The 19,027-nt window shown below is 40.1% G+C and overlaps 2 protein-coding genes and 1 pseudogene across 2 annotated transcripts in view; 2 read left to right on the plus strand and 1 right to left on the minus strand.

Annotated features, from left to right (window-relative positions):
- LOC147819380 (uncharacterized) overlaps positions 1–8,051 on the plus strand; it is a 12,425-nt gene extending 4,374 nt beyond the window's left edge. Inside the window, exons 2-5 of the mRNA XM_087172831.1 lie at positions 2,325–2,408; positions 2,789–2,970; positions 5,265–5,360; positions 6,438–8,051. Of these exons, the coding sequence (XP_087028957.1) occupies positions 2,325–2,408; positions 2,789–2,970; positions 5,265–5,339 (341 nt within the window). The 3' untranslated portion in view covers positions 5,340–5,360; positions 6,438–8,051. The remainder of the gene's footprint in view (positions 1–2,324; positions 2,409–2,788; positions 2,971–5,264; positions 5,361–6,437) is intronic.
- A 4,692-nt stretch (positions 8,052–12,743) lies between these two features.
- Positions 12,744–14,865, plus strand: cart4 (cocaine- and amphetamine-regulated transcript 4). Its single transcript, XM_023401980.2, has 4 exons — positions 12,744–12,922; positions 13,025–13,175; positions 14,243–14,326; positions 14,605–14,865. Exons 2-4 carry the CDS (start codon positions 13,035–13,037, stop codon positions 14,710–14,712), a joined length of 333 nt encoding a protein of 110 aa, XP_023257748.1. The 5' UTR covers positions 12,744–12,922; positions 13,025–13,034; the 3' UTR covers positions 14,713–14,865.
- Positions 14,866–17,669: 2,804 nt separating this feature from the next.
- On the minus strand, positions 17,670–19,008 carry LOC147819381 (uncharacterized; annotated as a pseudogene).
- Between the last annotated feature and the right edge of the window lie 19 nt (positions 19,009–19,027).

A 19,027-nucleotide genomic window follows, 5' to 3' on the forward strand; every position in this document is an offset into this window, starting at 1 on the left:
GATGATCAGAGTAAGAACAGTGTCAGAGGGGAGTCAGGGAGGATGACGCTTGGAGTCGTTTGGTTTTAATCAAATTGAGTGTCAGTCTGAGCAGGAACTCACTGAGGACGGGAAACACACTAAAACAAACTGAAACACACTTACACACACTAAAACAAACTGAAACACACTGAAACAAACTGAAACACACTTACACACACTGAAACACACTAAAACAAACTGAAACACACTTACACACACTAAAACAAACTGAAACACACTGAAACAAACTGAAACACACTAAAACAAACTGAAACACACTAAAACAAACTGAAACACACTGAAACACACTGAAACACACTTACACACACTAAAACAAACTGAAACACACTGAAACAAACTGAAACACACTTACACAAACTGAAACACACTAAAACAAACTGAAACACACTGAAACAAACTGAAACACACTGAAACAAACTGAAACACACTTACACACACACAGATGATGGATGCTGAAGGAGGAGGAAGGATATTTTCAGAGATCAGTTTCCCAGCAGTGTGTGTGTGTGTGTGTGTGAGAGAGAAGGTTTTTCTCATCAGTCTCTGAAGACGCCAGATGTGCCCGTTGTTAACATACTGTAATCTAATTTATGTCCAGCGTGTGTGCTGACAGTCAGACTGGACCTTGTATTTATTAATAACAGAGTCAGAGTTACTGTCGTTCTGCAGCTCAGGGACACTCAGCTGTTTATTGTAAATGTCTCTGTGGTGGTTTTGCGTGTCCTTGTTGTCTCTTTGGGGTCTCTGCCACCACTGGCTCTGTCCCTGACTAGTGTAATATTTAAGTTGTGGCATGTGTGTGACAGCCTCTGAGGTAAACCACAGTACACTTCAGTTGTGGACGTTTAACAGACCCTGTGATATGAGAGCAAATCAGTCTGATACTTCATCCTCAGGTCCTTCAAACACTGACGCCACCTGACGGTCACTGAAGTCACTTGAACTCATCTGACGGCCATGTGAGAGTCACAGAGGTGTCAGCTGATGTGGTGATGTGGTTCAGCTAATTGGCTGTGATTAATCGGACAGAAACTGTTTTTGCCAAGTTAAATCATGATGTGGCTGCTCTGCAGTGGTGGAGAGTATCTACATTTACTCAGGTACTCTACCTCAGTGTTTCCATTTTCTACTGCTTTTAACTCCACATTTTAGAGGCAAATATCGTACTTTTCGCTGCACTACATTTACATGGCAGATGTAATGTAGTTACTAGTTACTTTTCATATGAAGATTTTACAAATAAACATGTAATAAGTTGATCATACAACACATTATTTTTGACCTATAAAACATCACGACAAAGAAAAATGTTCAGCGTGACTTGAATGTCTCGTTTTGTCCAAAACCCAAAGAAATTCAGTTTATTGCTGTATTAAACTGAAAAGTCTCAGTAACGTCTGTGAGAATTGTATTTCTGTTTGAAACTTGACTTTTGGAAAACTGACTTAATTAATTATTACCATTTATTTATCTATCACTTGATCAATTTTGCTTTGAATTAAAATCTGTGTCTGTAAAGTAATGAGTAACCACAGCTGTTGACAAATGTAGTACATGTGAAGGAACAGTGTGTTTTCAGTGGGACTGGGTTTGTACCGTACTGTCCATTGTATGGGAGCAGCTAGTTTTAACCTCAACAACAATGAAGGGAAAACATGCAGAGAATCTGCTCTGAGGCCAGAACACTCCCAGACACCCACCAGCACACTCCTTTAAACACTCCTCACTGTCTGTATTGAAGGCAGATGGTGGCTGATGGAAAACTGACTTTCATGCAGAGGTGGAAAAACCCAAAATAAACTGAATACGAATCAGTGAACAGAAAGGTCCAACAATTGGGAAAAATCTAAGTTAGGATCAGTTTCCTCCCAAGACTCAGTAACATGTTGGATAACAAGCAACAAAAGAGTATCTCTATGTGTCAAGTACAGGTCCAGGACATGTTAGCCTAGCTTAGCACAAAGACTGGGAGCACTGGGAAACTGTCAGCCAAGCTTAGCACAAGGACTGGAAGCAGTGGGAAACTGTTAGCCTAGCTTAGCACAAAGACTGGAAGCAGAGGGAAACTGTTAGCCTAGCTTAGCACAAAGCCTGGAAGCACTGGGAAACTGTTAGCCTAGCTTAGCACAAAGCCTGGAAACCTTGCTCCGTTCAAAGAGAAAAGAAATGCGACTTTCTGTGATGTGACACAGAGATGATGGTTGGCTGTGTGAGTGTGTGTCCGCTGTATTGTTATGTACTGTACTTTCTGTTGTATGAACATCAGTGTGTTGTGTTTTCAGTGTCTCAGGCTCAGGACTACGACTTCACACCAGCTCCAGATTACGACACCGACTACAACGCCACCTTCGATTACAGTTTCTACAGTAAGTCACATGTTAGCTCAGAAACCACAGACCTTTGACACAGATAAAAAATAATAATAATGGTATATATAATACCATCAGTATCATACCATATATAAATAAGAGTATTTTCTTTTTTTGTCTTTTCAAACAAACACCACGAAAAATATATTTAATCTTGTTTTGTTAACTTTGTATGCTTTTAAACATTATGAATATATTAGATTGTTTTTCCTTAGTCTTGCAGATTTAAAGATTTCACGCAAATAAAATATAATTTTTAAACATGAAACCACTGAATAAACAGTTTTTTAAAAATTGTTTCACTTGACGGATTTTTACAGGTGAGGTAAATCCTCAGGTGTAAAGGTTTCACAGGTGTTGCTGTTGATCTGTTACAGGTAACACCAGCAGTGAGGATCTGGAGAAGTTCAGTGAGCGATTCATCGACCAGGGTGAGGAGGAGGACACAGGAGGATGGCGGGAGGAAGAGGGAGTAACTGTTACCACGGCTACCACCCGAGTAACCACCGGGAGGGGCGATGTCGATGTTCATAATGCTACATCACTTCCTGTTACTCTGGTAAGAACAACCAATCTACTGAACAACCTGAGCTGTAGATACCTGACATAGTGAGATACAGTCACACCAGAGGTAAACCAGGTTTAATTAAACCTCAGTCAGACCAGAGTTTATTGTTCAGAGATCCCTGAGTCTCGCTGGGGTTAATATTCAAACAAAATACATAAAATCAGCAATGTTTGTATTCACACTTCATACAGTAAACAAGGTTTATGTTCAACCTCATATAAACTAAGGTTAAATTTCAGTTAAACCAGGATTGAGGTAAACCTGAGTTAAACCTGACTTACACCTCAGATAAACCAGGTCATAAACCAGAGGTCATACTATTATATCATGACGTCATCACTACTGAGAGCTGCAGAAATCCATGTCTCCACAGAGCTATGACTCAGCCTGGCTACAGAGCCGAACAGAAACCTGAGGTCGTTCTTATTTTCTTCTCTCAGTGATGAAGATTAGGAGGTTCTGCTGTAACTGAGGCTTTTTAATATGATAGCAGACCGTCTTTCTAGACCAGGCCAACTTCTTCTACTGGTGGAACACCACTTCCTTTCAAGCTTTCACATGAATCACATGAAACATGACACAAGAGTCAGAACCAGTCTGAGACCTGGACCTGAAGGACCTGAAGGACCTGATGATCTAAAGATGAAAGATGATTCTGGCTCATATTTGTTACAGCGATTATTTTAAAAACTGCTGATTCAACACGTTACAGCTGAGAGCAGATGGTTTCTATTAACACTGTGTGTGTGTGTGTGTGTGTGTGTGTGTGTGTGTACGTGTGTGTGTACGTGTGTGTGCGTGTGTGTGTGTGTCCATCTGCTTTCTATAAATGTGAGCTTGATCTCTGCCAGCATCAACAAACACTCTCTTAATATCTTTAAATCAAACAGTTTCAACTGAAGTGTGTTGTAATACAGTATGTGAGAAAAGTCAAACCCGCGGTGGAAAATGAAAGCAATGCTCATGTGTGATTATTTATTTTATCATGTATTTTTATTTCTTACAGAGCAGAGCTGCTACACACATCAACACACATCAGATCATCAGAATCTGAATGAAAACAAATAGTTTGGCTCTAAAATGTAAAAGTGTGGATACACAGACTTCACACATGTTTAAACATGTTACTGTTGTAAATCAGCCACAGGACGAAGGACAGAGAGAAGCAGTTTGTGATTTAAAGTCTGTGTGGTTTAGTGGTTTAGTCGTCTGAGGACGGTCTGTGATGTTTCCGAGGACGAGACATGTTGACCACAGATAAATGAGTGTCAGTGTTCAGTTACTCACAGAAGAAAAGTAAATCACACATTGTTCTTCTGCAGAGGAGGAATCAGAGTTCACGAGCCGAGAGAGCAGAGTCTTCTCTTTGTTTCAACTTCAGGACCTGTGAGGACAGTTTGTCCTCTGCACCTTCAGATCCCTGTTGTTGTTTCTGACACTTTTACAGTTTCAGGTCGACCCTGCGACGTCTGTAAGCTGGTCACGTCTTTATTGCCCTGGGTTTTGCCTCTCAGGCTACAGACGGTTGGTCTGTTCTGTGTTTATGCAGCTGATCAGGACTGGAAATGATTTTCAGTTAAAGACAAACATTTTACATATATTTTTACTCTTAGTTAACATTTCAAAGACAAAACTGAAGTGCGAAGTGACAGATGCAAATACTTTTAGTGTCCTGATCCTGGTAAGTGGTACTGAACCACTTTGTGATGAGGTTCCATTTATAAAGGATTCATAACAGTTTTTCTAACGGGTAATCAATCATTTACTGATGCTTTATAAGTCAGATACAAGACATTAATAAGAACAATGTTTTTCTCTCCAGTGGACTGACCCACTGATTTTCTGTAAAACAGCTGCAGAACATCTGTAACAAACTGATTATTAACATGTCCACCTGCAGAACTGATGGTTTATTTGAAACCCTGAGTTCTTGTTAATGTTTTACCAACAGTTCTGACTGAATTATTACTGAACAGAAATCAATTTTAAAACATCAGATTTAACCAGGACACAGTGATGCAGCAGAGTGTGTATCAACACAACAACAGAAACATCTTCATTTAAAATGGGTTGTTCTCTACAGTTGAACCAGTTTATGTTCCACACACAGAACAACAGTGACTCAGACTCTGTGTATAAGTTCATAATAAATAGTTCTATAATAATAAATCTGCACCTGTAAATGTTTGGTCCAGATGTTCTGCAGCTGGTCAGTCCACTGGACCGTCAGTAAAACATCAGTGTCAGTGTCTCTTCGGAAATGATGATGTGTTTTCTGTCTGCAGGAAATCAGGACGCTCGTCTGGACTCTGATGATCCTGATCAGTCTGAACCTGCAGCAGCTACAACACACACTATGAGAGCAGACACACACTCAGCAGGTCAGACACACACGTGACGGGCAAGTCCTGATGGTGGCAATTAATTATGATTAATTGTTATTATGGGATATCACAGATAAAATTCGATCTTTACGTGAGCAAGAGCACTTAGTTACTTTCCAGCTGTGTTGATGTTGAATTGTTGTGTAGATGTAGTTTGTTGTTTGTCCGACAGGGGGCGCTGCAGCGTCACTTATCTGATGCGTTGATGTTTGTGTGTTTGATTTACGAAACACACACACACACACACACACACACACACACACACACACACGTGTCACATGTATCAGGCTGAGGTGTGCGTGTCTTTAGTGAAGCTGCCACAGAAACACAAACTGTGCGTGTCAGCGGCCTGGAGCCGCAGGGTTTAAGACGTCAGCTGTTTGATCACATCGTCCTCTTCGCTTCTCATTCCTCATCTCTATCTGATAAAAACATTAAAACACCTGACGATTAAATATAATGTATAATATCTATAAACGACCATGTCTAGGTTTCAGATGCTGAGACCTGAGCTCAGTGTGAAACTGATCAACATAAGTTTGTTCACTATGAGACGTAAATTTATTCAGTTTGACACATTCAAAGGTCGAAACTTAAACCGAAACACGCAGAGAGAGTTCAGACGCCACATGATGATTATCCTGAATCAAACCTGCAGCTGCTGACATTTACCACAGAAACCATCGATAAAAACTGACTCAGTCTGTTCTGCTGAAAACTTAAAGATGATGAAACATGTTGTTCCTCAGTAAAATCATGTATCATGATTTGTGTCAGAAACTGAACTTTAATGGTTCATTTATCAACATTAGAATGAAGCTGATTCACAGTGAAAAATAAAAACAAAGAGATAAATACATAAACTCACTTTAATACAATCAACAGTGTTTTACTTTAATGAGTAAATTCACAAATATAAAACACTGTTTTCTTCCCACGATGGAAAAGACTGAGTTTATTTGCACAAGTTAAAATATACAAATATATTGAAATATACAGTAATATGTACAAATATAATTCGTGCACTTCACACTGTTGCTGCTCTGACTGTGTTTGTTTCTGCCTGTTGTCCAGATGTTGTTGGGTGTGTCTGATCCAGCAGAAACAAGCGAGGGTCACCTGATCCAAGGTGGGAGGGGTCGTAGCCTCCTCTGTGACCTTTGACCTCAGCAGAAAAGGACTCCTCCTGGACATACCTGTCTGTCACCTCAGCATGGGACCAGGTGGAACTCGGCCAATCACAAACCTTTATCAGCACCTCAGTTCTTCTAAATGTAAAAACTTTTTCACATATCAACGGGATGTTTTTCACAGTTTATCACTTTATTATTTGAACAATGGAGAAACAGAACAGATGCAAAATATTACTATTATTTTACATGGTGGGTCATCTATGTGAGTATGGGAGCTTATTGATGACAAAACTGTTGACTGAGAGCGAAGTAAAACCCGACCTGAGGGCTGCCGAGCACAGCCAGAACGAACAAGGATCATTAGACCAGATCCAGAATGTGTTCGACTTGAACAGAGAGAAAACAAACACCAGCAGCACGATGAGCAGCAATGTAACAATAATCATAATAATCAAATGTATATAAATCATTTAAAGTCATGTTTCCACCTCCTGCACCAACAATGAAACATTATGTTTTAGCTTCTTGAGCGACAGATCGACGTACGACGCTCCAAGCTGTTTCGTGTCTGTCAATCATTTCTTAAAAACTGTCATTTAACAGCAGAAATCAGATTTTCCTAAAATAAGCTCAACTTCGGTTTCCTCTCACCTGGAAAACACCTGACACACGCTCGGGTCCATTCAGGTCCTGGACACTCACTGACACACGGACCCCAGACCCACAGCAGAAACCCTCAGATGAACCGGTTAGCATCAGTTTAGAGAGTTATTCATCTGCAGGATTAACACTCTGATTAAATTCACAGCTCTGACTTTAAAATATCCGTTTCTCTCTTTGTTCTGATTTCTTGTTTCTTGTTTAGTTTTGTCATGAATGAGTCTCCGTACTTTAGGTGCTGTAACTGAGGAGGAAAATCATCTTCTGTTGTGTCAGTTTTTTAGTTTCATCTTCTCCGACTCATTAAGCTGTTTTCTCTCCACAAACATTTTCACATCAGTTTCACTGTGAATCATTGAGCAGCACTTTGGAAAAAAGCAGCACTTATCAGTTTATTTTATCATGTTTTTATTTGTTATAAATTGTTCTGAGTAAACGTGTACAAATAAGAATAAAGTCAAATATTTACATGAACCTTTTCTATGACAAACCAGTTTAGCTCATATTTTAAATTTTAAACCGTAAACTGAACTATTTGCTGCTCGGCCCTGTCAAATTAAAAGTCCTGTGAAATATTACTGCTTTTATCCTGAAAAACCTTTTGACTGTTTGTGTTACTGGAGTTTATTATTCAAATATTTGAATGTTGGAAACTGAACAAAAGCAGGAAGAAAATAAAAGTGTTGTTTCCGGAGCAGAAATGGAAAATATAAAAGTTTAAGTGTTTATAATGTTACAGTAAATAATGGAAATATATTTTCTTTTCATCAAAACACAAACGAGTAGAAAACAAAAACATTTAATGAATTTCAGAACAATCTAGAACAGATTTATACTTGCTTTATTGTTTAATATTTGCTTGTTTGCGTTTTTCAATAAAATGAATAAAAACATATGAACAGTGTCTTTCTGCTCTGCACACACACACACACACACACAAACACACACACACACACACACACACACACACACACACACACACACACACATGGTGAACACAATGAACCAAAAACATGCTTTTGAAAATACTTGAAATAAATAAACATGACAAACAAATTCTTTAATAATAAATAATAATAGAGATTTTATTTATATAGCACTTTTCATAATACACAAAGACACTTTACATGAGTAAAAATGAATCCAGAAACATACAGAAAATATACAACACACAACATTTTGGACCAGACTGAAGCTCATTTACAATAAATACATAAATGTTGGTCATTTGAAAAAGGACTAAATGTGTTTATTTCTATATTTTTAGTAAATGTTTCTGCATTTATTCTGTTATGAAGGACTGTTATTTAAAGGACTGTTAAACATTTAGTCAGGATTATTAGAAATGATTAGTTGATCAACAGAAATCTACAGATCATCTGTTATTGATAATGTAATGGATATAAAGATTTGTAGAATCAGTTTGGACTCTGGGAACTGGCTGATTAAACTGGAGCTGCAGCTCCACTGACGTACTTTAAAGGTCGTATCTGCCTCAGTCCTGAGCTGTAACCGACCTGAACTCTTTATATTTCCATGTATAAATCAGATGTTAGCGTAAATCTGAGCCCTCGGTGTCTGCAGGGAGCCCACAGGCTTCACATGTGGTAGGTTTATTTCTGGTGTTTGGCGTGTGACGACGGTTTGATCGTGATCAGAGGTGTCTGTTAACGAGGAATGAGTCCGTCAGTGTCACAAACTCACAGCGAGAGTCGATAAAAAACCGAGAGGACGAGGTGACGGATGCCTGAGGCTGCACAGTTATTTCAGTCCAGGAGGAATCTGCACGACAGGGTGACCAAGAGCCTCCAAACCACTGCTGTTTATACTGTGTTCACTGTTTTATCATCTGAATCAGTCAGGACGTGTCAGTAAAATATGTTGTAAAGTTCCTCCCAGCATGTTTAAAACTCTGTAAAAATCCTCTGCTATGATTAATATTTTGTTTAACATGGTTTTCACACATAAAAAACTGGGGCTGGAAGTAAACTTACTTCCTTATTGGCCTGGACCAGACCTTGTGCCCCACCCACCACTTGCTCCAAGTGTACAGGTGAAAGAGCATCAAGAGGAGGAAACATCAGAGAGACTCAGTCAGACCCAGATGAGGAGTCTGTTGAGACCAGAACCAGAGACTAGCAGATGTATCAGAACAGTTAGCGTAGTTAGCATCTTTTATCTGTTTATGTTGTTTGTTAGCTTGTAACTGGCAGCGGCTGACACAGTGTTAGTGGTTGTGCTGATGCAAACTCATTCTCTGTACTGACAAGGTTTATTTAGCCCCGCCCCTCATCCCCACAAGTTGACAGGATTGGTTCCTGAGGTTTGTGACATATGAAGCTGTCTGAGTCTGTATTTATGAGACTGTCATTGGTTCACTGCAGTTCAAGGTGTAAATTTTCAGTGATGGTGCTGACTGATTATTTCACTCATGATACGTCTTGTATTATATAAAAACATCATATGGATGTTAACAAGATCAGGACAGATCAGGATGTTTCATAGTGTAAAACCTTCACTTCTCTGTGCTGGACACACTGTAAAACACTCTAAACATGTCTATGATGTTTCTGTTCAGTTAATTGATCTGATAGCAGCTGATAAATTGGCTGAATGATCAGTTATTATCATACACACTGTTTAAACTGGATCTCATTTAGCTTCACACAAATAAAGCTGCTTAACAGTCAAATCCCTGCTGGTGCCCCCTTCAGGCTGCAGTGTTTATTACACACACACAAACACACACACACACACACACACACACACACACACACACACACACACACACACACACCTACCTGCAAGATGAAAGGTGTGTCTAATGAAAGCACTGTGTGTTGTATTTGGTCTCATTCTGTGACCTTCAGTATAACTCTGCTGTCAGCTGATAACACAACACATCAACACAACTCTGTGTTACACAGTTAATGAACACACACACACACACACACACACACATACAGGTCAGGTCAGTGGTTCAATCCCTGGCTCCTCCGGGCCGCATGTAGAAATGTCCTTGGGCAAGATACTGAATCTCACATTGCCCCTGAAGGCTCAGTGAATGACTGTGCATAGAGGTGTGCTGTATGAATGTGTGAGTGAACGGGTGAATGTGGCAAGTATTGTAAAGCGCTTTGAGTGGTCAGTGAGACTAGAAAAGCACTATACACACACACACACACACACACACACACACACACAAACTGAAACAGTTTCACAGCAGTTTCTTCACTGACGGACTTTCTGTGACGATAAAAACATGACGACAAACAGCAGCAGGAGTTACTCACACACACACATGCAAGTGAAATGAAAGTGATTATTAAAATTGAGCAGGGCTGAATCTCTATCATTAGCTTAGATGGTTTAAGGTTTAATACTGATGTTAACCTGATTTAATCCTTGTCTAAACTTGATTTAATCCCAGTTTAATCCTGGTTTAAACCTGTGTTTTCTGTTGATTAAAATGAACCAGCTGCTGCAGAAATAAAAACATGTAAGAAAATAGAAATGATGTTACACAAACATGTTATTTTGGATAAACACAGATAGAACATATACAAATATCTGTGTATCTTTCAGTTAACTGTGTGATTCTAGTCATAAATGTAATTATTAATTTAAAAGCACTAAAATAAGTAATAACTGCACAGTTTCTTTTTTTCATCTGTGTTTAATGCATAATTCAAATGTATTTAATTAATGTGTAAATCTTTTTAAATTTCACTGATTCATTAACGATGATAAAACAGGTGTGACCACGCCACATCAGTGATGTCACAGGTTTTTTCAGTTGATTAGGAACATGAGGGCAGGCTGTGACTATCTTCCAGCTCCGACACATTAATGTTAAACTTTCTAATCTCTAACTTTCAGATGGAGCCTCATTTTTCTTCTGAAGGTCACTGATATTTCCAGACGGAGGAGGTAGAGGTCGTCCACTGTCTTCTTCTCTGGTTTTCCTGAATAAACAGTGTGTTGTGTGACGTCGGCTTCAGCCTCGACTGTCGACTGCAAATTCATCTTCAGCTGCTGTTTATTCAGAGAGAAGTGAACCGCGCGTTTACACTGTGAATAAAGAGTCAGAGATTTAAAAACTTTTTACCCGCAGGAACTAAAAAAGTGAAGGTTGTTTCACTGACCAGGAAGCAGCTACAGAAACAAACAGCTGGAAACACCACAATAGAAAATACATTGACCTCATCCAGATGTTTAGTGGAGTAAAAGTTAAAAAAGTCAAATGTACGTAAAATACCAAGAGTAAAAGTACTCTTCATGCAGAACGCGCCTTTCAGAATAAAACACATTATATTACTGTTTTATAATTATCATTGTGTTCATCACTTTAATGTTGCAGCTGCTTTAGTGTTTATTATTCGGTTGATATAGAGAAGTCGAACTCTGAATGCAGGAGTATTTCTACTGTCACTTACATTTTCCGAGCATTTCACAAACACACATCAGTGGCTGACAGAGATGAGAGGGGAGTTTCTCTAGATGTTTTGTGTGTTTGGAGATCCGAGGTTTTGGTTGGTCAGGGAAGCTTCGCTGCAGCAGTTTGACATTTAGCTGTTAATGAGAGCTGAGATGAAACAGCAGCGAGGGAGTGGAGCTGCGGGTCGCCTCACGATGCAAATCAGACAGAGAAAAGGGCAAAACAGTTTCCTCCTGCGTCATCATTAAACACAGACCTGAGGTCAGCCGCTTCAGACCTGCTGCTGCCTCCGGGCATGATGGGAGATTCATCAACAAACAACATTCAAATGAAACAGAGAGAATGAATCCTCAGAGCTCCTGACCTGTGACCTGGGACAGAAAGCAGCCGGAGTCTGAAGCTGTTAATGAATGTGTGTTTAAAGTTACACAGGTAACAGGTCTCATGAGGATCCTACAGAGACACTGTGGTTATTAAAGCTTCAGTGTCAGTGTGAAGCTGTTTCCATTAACACTGATTCAACATGGAGCCGCTCGGATCATCAGTCACTGATTTTCTGTTTAAGATTCAACTCAAAACACAAAGACTCACATCAGCAAATTAAACTGATTTCAGTGACATCACAGCAACATGACACAAATATTTATAATTATGTTTATATATATTAATATATTTATCAGGTTCAACTTTGGTGAAGTGTCACAGTAAGACGACTCAAAACAACCACAAAGTGAGTGTCTGCTCCTCTGATCTGATCAGTGCAGATTTAATTGATCATCTTCTGATCAGTCATAAAGAATCGATAAGTAACGAGTCATGATCGTTAAAACCAAAACATCTCCACATGATGAACAGAGTCTCTGAGGTTCTGACCTTCAGCAGTGAGCCACAGTCTGACCTTTGACCTCTGGACAACAACACTCAGGTCTGCAGGGTGTTTGCATGTAAACATCAGTATCGTCCTGTTCCATATTCACCACACGGGCGCATCATCAATCCTCGGACGACACGTCCACACGGTTTCATCTGACGTACTGAATACATGAATAAAATGTGAGCGAGCGGGTGTCAGCGGAGACATCACACAGGAGGAGGAGGCACTATAAATACAGGAGGAGGACGGAGGAGTGAGGAGCAGGGAGACGAAGAGCTCAACGGAGAGAACATCACCAAAATTCAAGCCAAGACAGAAGAAGAAGAAGCAGCTGGAAAAAATAAAGACGTGGACTGTAGAGCTGAAATTAGACACCAGAGAAGAAGAAAAGAAGAAACTGAACATTTCAATAATATTCCTGCAGGATCATAAATTATTTCTGTTGCATTAAATCGTGAGTTCACGCCTGTCCAACAGAACTTCTTTCACTTCTTAATGTTTTTAATCGTTTTAAAATCTGTTATGTGATGTAATTTTCTGTGCTTACATTTTTTAGGTTTTTGGTGATGGAGAGTGTGAGAGCCGTGGTCTACCTGTCCGTCTGTCTGTCCGTGCTGACGTCACTCTGTCAGGGTCAAAGGTCGGCCGACAACCCACTGCCGTCTACACTGGACGAGCAGGTCCTAGGACTCACAACCAGAGAGCTGGTGAGTCACGTGACCTGGTTCTTCTCAGAGCGACAGAACAACTGTTTAACCGAAGAGTCTCATTCATTTAGTGGTGAGATGATGAATTTACAGCCAATTAAAGTAGTAAAAAATCATACAGGATCATTACATTATAGTGGAACAGGTGTAATCATGTGACTAACTAAGAGGGTAAACTAGAGTTAATTAAAGTTGGTAAATGTAACATTAACATGATTAAATATGATTTTGATTAAGGTCAAATTATGTGAGATAAAGAATTAATACTGTGGTCAAATCAATATAGGGTGTAGGAGATTATCAATTATAATTAAGATAAAATGATAAATTGTAATAGAAATGTTAAAGAGGTCAATGATGTTGAAGTTGGTAAATGATGGTAAAAATGGAAATGTTATCAAATTAAAAGTAAATAATGAATACAATGATAAATGTATAGCCAATCAAGTAAAAATAATGCATGTGGTAAAGCTTCATTAATTCACATCAATGAAAAGAATTTTTGTAAAATTGAGGCAGAAAGAAAATTTAAATGATAATCAATTAAATGAACAAAAGAAGACAAAGATTAATTAAGGTGGAAACATGTTATTAAATGTTTAATAACAGTAAATATTTAATAGATAACACCCAGTTGCAACATAATTGAGTTAAAATAAAGTTTATTAGTTTTGTAATAATTTAATTTAGCTGCATTTTCTTTGAAAATCTATATCAAAGGGGGGCAACAGCCTTTCAAAATAAAGTATCTGGCCCCATGACAAAAGCTGAAGGTTTCACTTTTACAGTCTGCAATAAAGTATTTTAATGATTTTTCATGAATGTACTTTAGTGACAGTATAACACAAGGCTTGTATAATAACAATTTAATGATTTATAAATCACAAATAAACAATATGATCACTGAACAGGAACAGACAGAGGACAGAAGACAGAGGACAGAAAGTCCTTCACAATAAAAACAAGTTTATTTACTCTGTTTTTGTTTGGGAAAATATATTATTAAAAGATGTTACTGTGTATCAGTGTGTGTCATTGTGCATCATTGTGTGTCTCTGTGTGTCCAGGCCGAGGCTCTGCAGGGTTTCCTGGATGAAGCTGACAGCAGGGTCGGTCTCTCTGTGGAGAAGAAAGCCAGCGTCATCCCGCGGGTGAGAACATGACTGACAGCTGTCAATCAAACAGTCAGTTCACCTGTGATCTCACCTGTTGGTGGTCATGTCCAAAACCGCTGTCAGAAACCTGTGGGTGACGTCACAGGGGTCATATCCATCTTTATTTACAGTTGATGGTTTCTAATCTGACAGAGCTGTTCCAGTGAAACTGGCAGACAGCAAAATTCAATTCAAATAGCTTTATTGGAGTAAAATTAAATATTAGGTATTACATATGCATATTAAATCTCTCTCTCTTTCTCTCTCACTCTCAGTGTGACGTTGGTGAACGATGTGCGATGAAACATGGACCTCGAATTGGTCGACTGTGCGACTGTCTGAGGGGAACAGCCTGTAACACCTTCTTTCTGCGTTGCTACTGAACACACACACACACACACACACACACACACACACACACACACACACACACACACACACACACACACCTGTCTCACCTGGCTGTCTCGGTGCATGTTTCTGTCTTTGTTTTACAGTTCCAGTGTCTGTCCCTCAGATTCATGTATTTTTTTTAAATAAAGTTTGTTCATAAAGCTGCACGTCTCCAGTGACCTCATCATTTACATCATCACTACCCTGGGTTCAGTCTGTCAGGTGAGTCTTCTGCTGTGTCAAGTCCAGCGGTCACTTCAACACGTGTGACAGGAAGAAAAGACCAAGGACCAAGTGTGCACCTGCTGGACCAGGATCCACAGACCCAGTTTATGTTCTGTGGGTGACGTCCAACTTAAATCAAAACCGGTCAGAAAGGAGAGTTTTCATCAATAACCAGAGATTCTATTGTTCTTTTGTTCTATTGATCTATAAACCTGTTGTACAAACTACATACTGGACCTTGGCTGAGCAGTTTGAAGTCGGTCTATAATGTGAGCAGTGTCTGAAGTAGTTCACCTTATGGTCCAGCAGAGGGCGCTTTTAAAATTCACTGTCCTACAGCTGCACTATTGATCCACTAAGTGTGGACGTGTTCTTGATTCTTCACTGTCGGTGAAATGATCGATAAAGATTCGTGTTCAAATTAATCCAATCCATCAGTGTCAACTTGTTCTCAGATCTTCAGGGTCCAGTCGAGGAAAATCCAATGAGCTTCTCTCAAAACAGGAACATCTGGAAACATTCAGCTGGTTTTTATTCATGGTCAGAGACCTTTATTGTCCCACAGCTGAGCCTCTTCTTAACATTTATGTACTACAAGAGAAATGACTCATTAACTGTCGATCACAGTAACAAAAGTTAAATACACAAGTTTCAACACAATGATTCCTTCAAACAGTCCCAATAGTCATCATTTACCTTTAATAAAAAGCTCAACATTGTAATATTCTGTGTATTTTCATCAAGAGATTTAAGTCATTTAAAGGAATTTTTGAAGTCAACATTTTCATATGATCATTCCTCCTGCTCAGTCTGGACCGGACAGAACCTTAAGTTTAACTGAAGCTCGTCATGTGGGAACCTGAGTTTTAAAAAACTGTGAAACTGCCATTTAACACAATAAGACATTCAAATGTCTGTGTTGAAAATGAATGAACGTGTGAATCGTGGATCTCAGAGTCCCTGAATGCTCCAAGGTGATGGTGGTGAATATTGAGCTTCCTGTTTGATGTGGAGTCTTCAGGGTTTGTAGTGACTGGACCTAAACATGTCAACCTGTCGGACAGCAGCCAGGTGAACTCACATGTCTCAGTCCAGTGATCATCAGACCTCAGGAACAGCTGATCCTCTACCTGTCAATCAAATGGGCTGAAATCAGGAGAGAAGAAGAAAAATAGAAACACCTGGAAACACTTTGCAGCTTCTAAACTGAACCAGACCGGAGGAGACCAGCTGATCAGGAGAAACCCTCCCTCTGCTGTGAGAACAAAACAAAGAGAAACACATATGAACGGACCAGTGAGGACTGGAGGAGGCAAGTGTGATACCTGCTCACTGATGATGACCTCACTCACATTTTACTTTGAGGATTTTCTGGAAATTCATTCAAAATTTGCTGGAAACTCGACTCGTCTCAACTCTGGCACCTCATCAGTCTCTCAGGAGGAGTTTCCTGTAACAACTCTGGTCTAAAAATATCTTCCACAGAGTGGAGACAGACGTTAACACACACTAACACCAGATTTCCCCAATCAATCATCCCCGATTGATCAGTCCTCCCAATTAGACCCACACTTAGTCTGATTGGCCCTGAGGCCCCATCACCTGACAGGCGACAGAAACTCTGCTAAAAAAAGACACGACAGCAGCTTCTCATCAACCTTTATTAAACACTGGCGCTGACGACAGCAGCTGCAGAGGCGACAGTTCAGTTCCCTGAACCACAACCTGTAGATTTCATGAACGCTACATGTTAATCTCCATCACTGTGACTTAACAGGAACCAACAGGACGGTGTTTCTTCAGACTGTGGCTGTGGTGAACTCTGCGGACGTTAACGGTCTGATGTTTCTTGTTGCAAATACAGACCAACACTGAATAGATCTGTCCTGTTGTCACTAATACCTGATCCACTATTTGAGTCACTACTCCACCGACATCAGAAGTCTGGTTAGCAGTTAGCAGTTAGCAGGTTGATTTGCTGGTCAGTTGGTTGCATAGACTATATATAAAGATGGATGTAGCCTCCGTGACGTCGCCCACAGATATCTGAAGAGCAGTTTTGAAGCTCAGAGTGGGCTGCTCCATGGTCATCATCTTGGCAATGCCTGACTCTGCCCTTAACTCCCAGCTAATCCAAAAATGGGCAAAGAGGTGGAACTGAGACTCACCCAACTGTCACTCAAAGACGCCATGCCCTCAATTATACATAACTTTAAGCGTTAATAAAACGTTAACAGGTGAGTTTTATAAAATTTCTCCCTCCGTACAATTATCATGAAGGAAATAAACCATGGAGACCAAAACCGTTTTTCAGCCCTGGAGGTTAATGGTTGGTTTTTGATGTGAAGTTGCCTTGTTGTTTTTTATGTAACAGTATTTTAATGTATTTAATTTGCTGCTCTCTGCAGAGTTCAAATGGCCGACCTCCAGCTGTGCTCGGAGCGATCGTCCAATCAGAGACAAGCTGTGCCTGTTCCACAGAACCTTTAATTCCTCTACCATCAGACAGACAGAGATTATAGACAACTATCACAGAGACAGCATGGCATTTAGCTCAGAGCGTCCAGCCGACAGAGATAAGACATTAATTACAGCAGCTAACACACAAACACACACACACACACACACACACACACACACACACGCACGCACACACACACATTATTAATACAGCAAGTGTGTGCTCTGACAGAACAAATCAGATGTTTTCATTGATGACACATTAAATATTCAACGTCATTTAATTATTCAAACATATTTTGTGTGAATGTTGAACTTTATTTAATTTCCTGGCTGGTTCTGATCCTCCAGTCGTCTCCTCAGTTTCACTTTCATCAAACTGTGAGGACTCATCAACACACACTTATGATAAAACCAAGTGAATCTTTCATCACAAACACTGCAGCTGAACGGTTTCTCCCATGTGAAGTCTTGTGTGTTTGTAGGTTCACACCATGAAAAACATTTCATCCAAACGGAGCAGTACAGTTAGTTACAAACGTACAGTTTCTCTCCTCTTTTCCCACAAACTGACCAACTATACGGTTTCTCTCCTGTGTGGATGTTCATGTGTCCTTAGATTTTAGTTAAATCGTTCACCACACTCAGAGCAGTGAAATGGTTTCTGACCAGTATAACATTCATTATTTTTAATGTGACTGAGGTTTCTCTGACTGAGACTACTAACTTCAGTCTCTGGTTTATAAGAGTTTGAAGTCTTGTCATCAGAAGTTGGTTTTAAATGTCTATTTGGATCTGGGTTCCTGGCTGGTCCTGGTCCTCCACAGTCCTCTCCTCCCACTAAGTCTCTGTTCTCCTCAGTCTGACTCTGATGAAGCTGTGAGGACTGAGGTTTCTCTCCATCATCATCATCATCTTCACTCTTCACAGGGACAGGAGTGAATGTGAACTTGGTGATATCAGCCTCCTCCAGTCCTTGAAGCTGCTCTCCCTCCTGACTGGTCCAGAGTTCCTCCTGTTCCTCTTTAATGTGTGGGGGCTCTGGGTCCTCCTGGTCCTCCTGGTCCTCCTGGTCCAGACTGGAGCTCCACTCCTGCTGCTCCTCTTTATTCAGCGGCTGGACGTCTGCAGGACAGAGTGAAACACAGACACACACACTGTGGAAAACTGATTTCATGCTAACTATGGGTGTAACAGTGTGTGTATTCATCTCTGTTCAGCACAGGAAGCTCAGCTGAGGAGCAGCTACCTTCTGTTGGACACTGTGTGAACAAAATAATTACTGTGGATTTAGCTGAATACAGTCTATTTAAGTCATTTTCACTGTATACTAGATGTCAAATGTTTCATGGTTACATCTTTTCAAGTTTTTAAATTACTTTTTTAATTATCTAATTTTATTAATTATTATCAGAGTAATTCTTTCAACTTTCACACTGAAGGTAAAGCTGTTAGAAAGGGTGACTTTTTGTTTGTAGTCTGGCGGGGGCAGGGAGGAGGGGCTGCAGCTGCTGCAGCTGCTGCTGCTGCTGCTGCTGCTGCTGCTGCCGTCTGACGGAGCAGGAGGAGCGGCTGGAGGAGGAGGAGGACACGGCTGGAGACAGACCGCAGCTCGGATCA

This window comes from Seriola lalandi, unplaced genomic scaffold (assembly GCF_002814215.2).
Source record: "Seriola lalandi dorsalis isolate HSWRI2012SDOR001 ecotype SW California unplaced genomic scaffold, Sedor1 jcf7180002053844, whole genome shotgun sequence".
NCBI lineage: Eukaryota > Metazoa > Chordata > Actinopteri > Carangiformes > Carangidae > Seriola > Seriola lalandi.

Excerpts from the sequence above, each read along its gene's own strand:
- cart4 (XM_023401980.2), top strand. The coding sequence starts at position 13,035 with ATGGAGAGTGTGAGAGCCGTGGTCTACCTGTCCGTCTGTCTGTCCGTG. Across the intron at positions 13,176-14,242 it reads GACTCACAACCAGAGAGCTG|GCCGAGGCTCTGCAGGGTTT; the intron begins GTGAGTCACGTG and ends CTGTGTGTCCAG. Across the intron at positions 14,327-14,604 it reads AAGCCAGCGTCATCCCGCGG|TGTGACGTTGGTGAACGATG; the intron begins GTGAGAACATGA and ends TCTCACTCTCAG.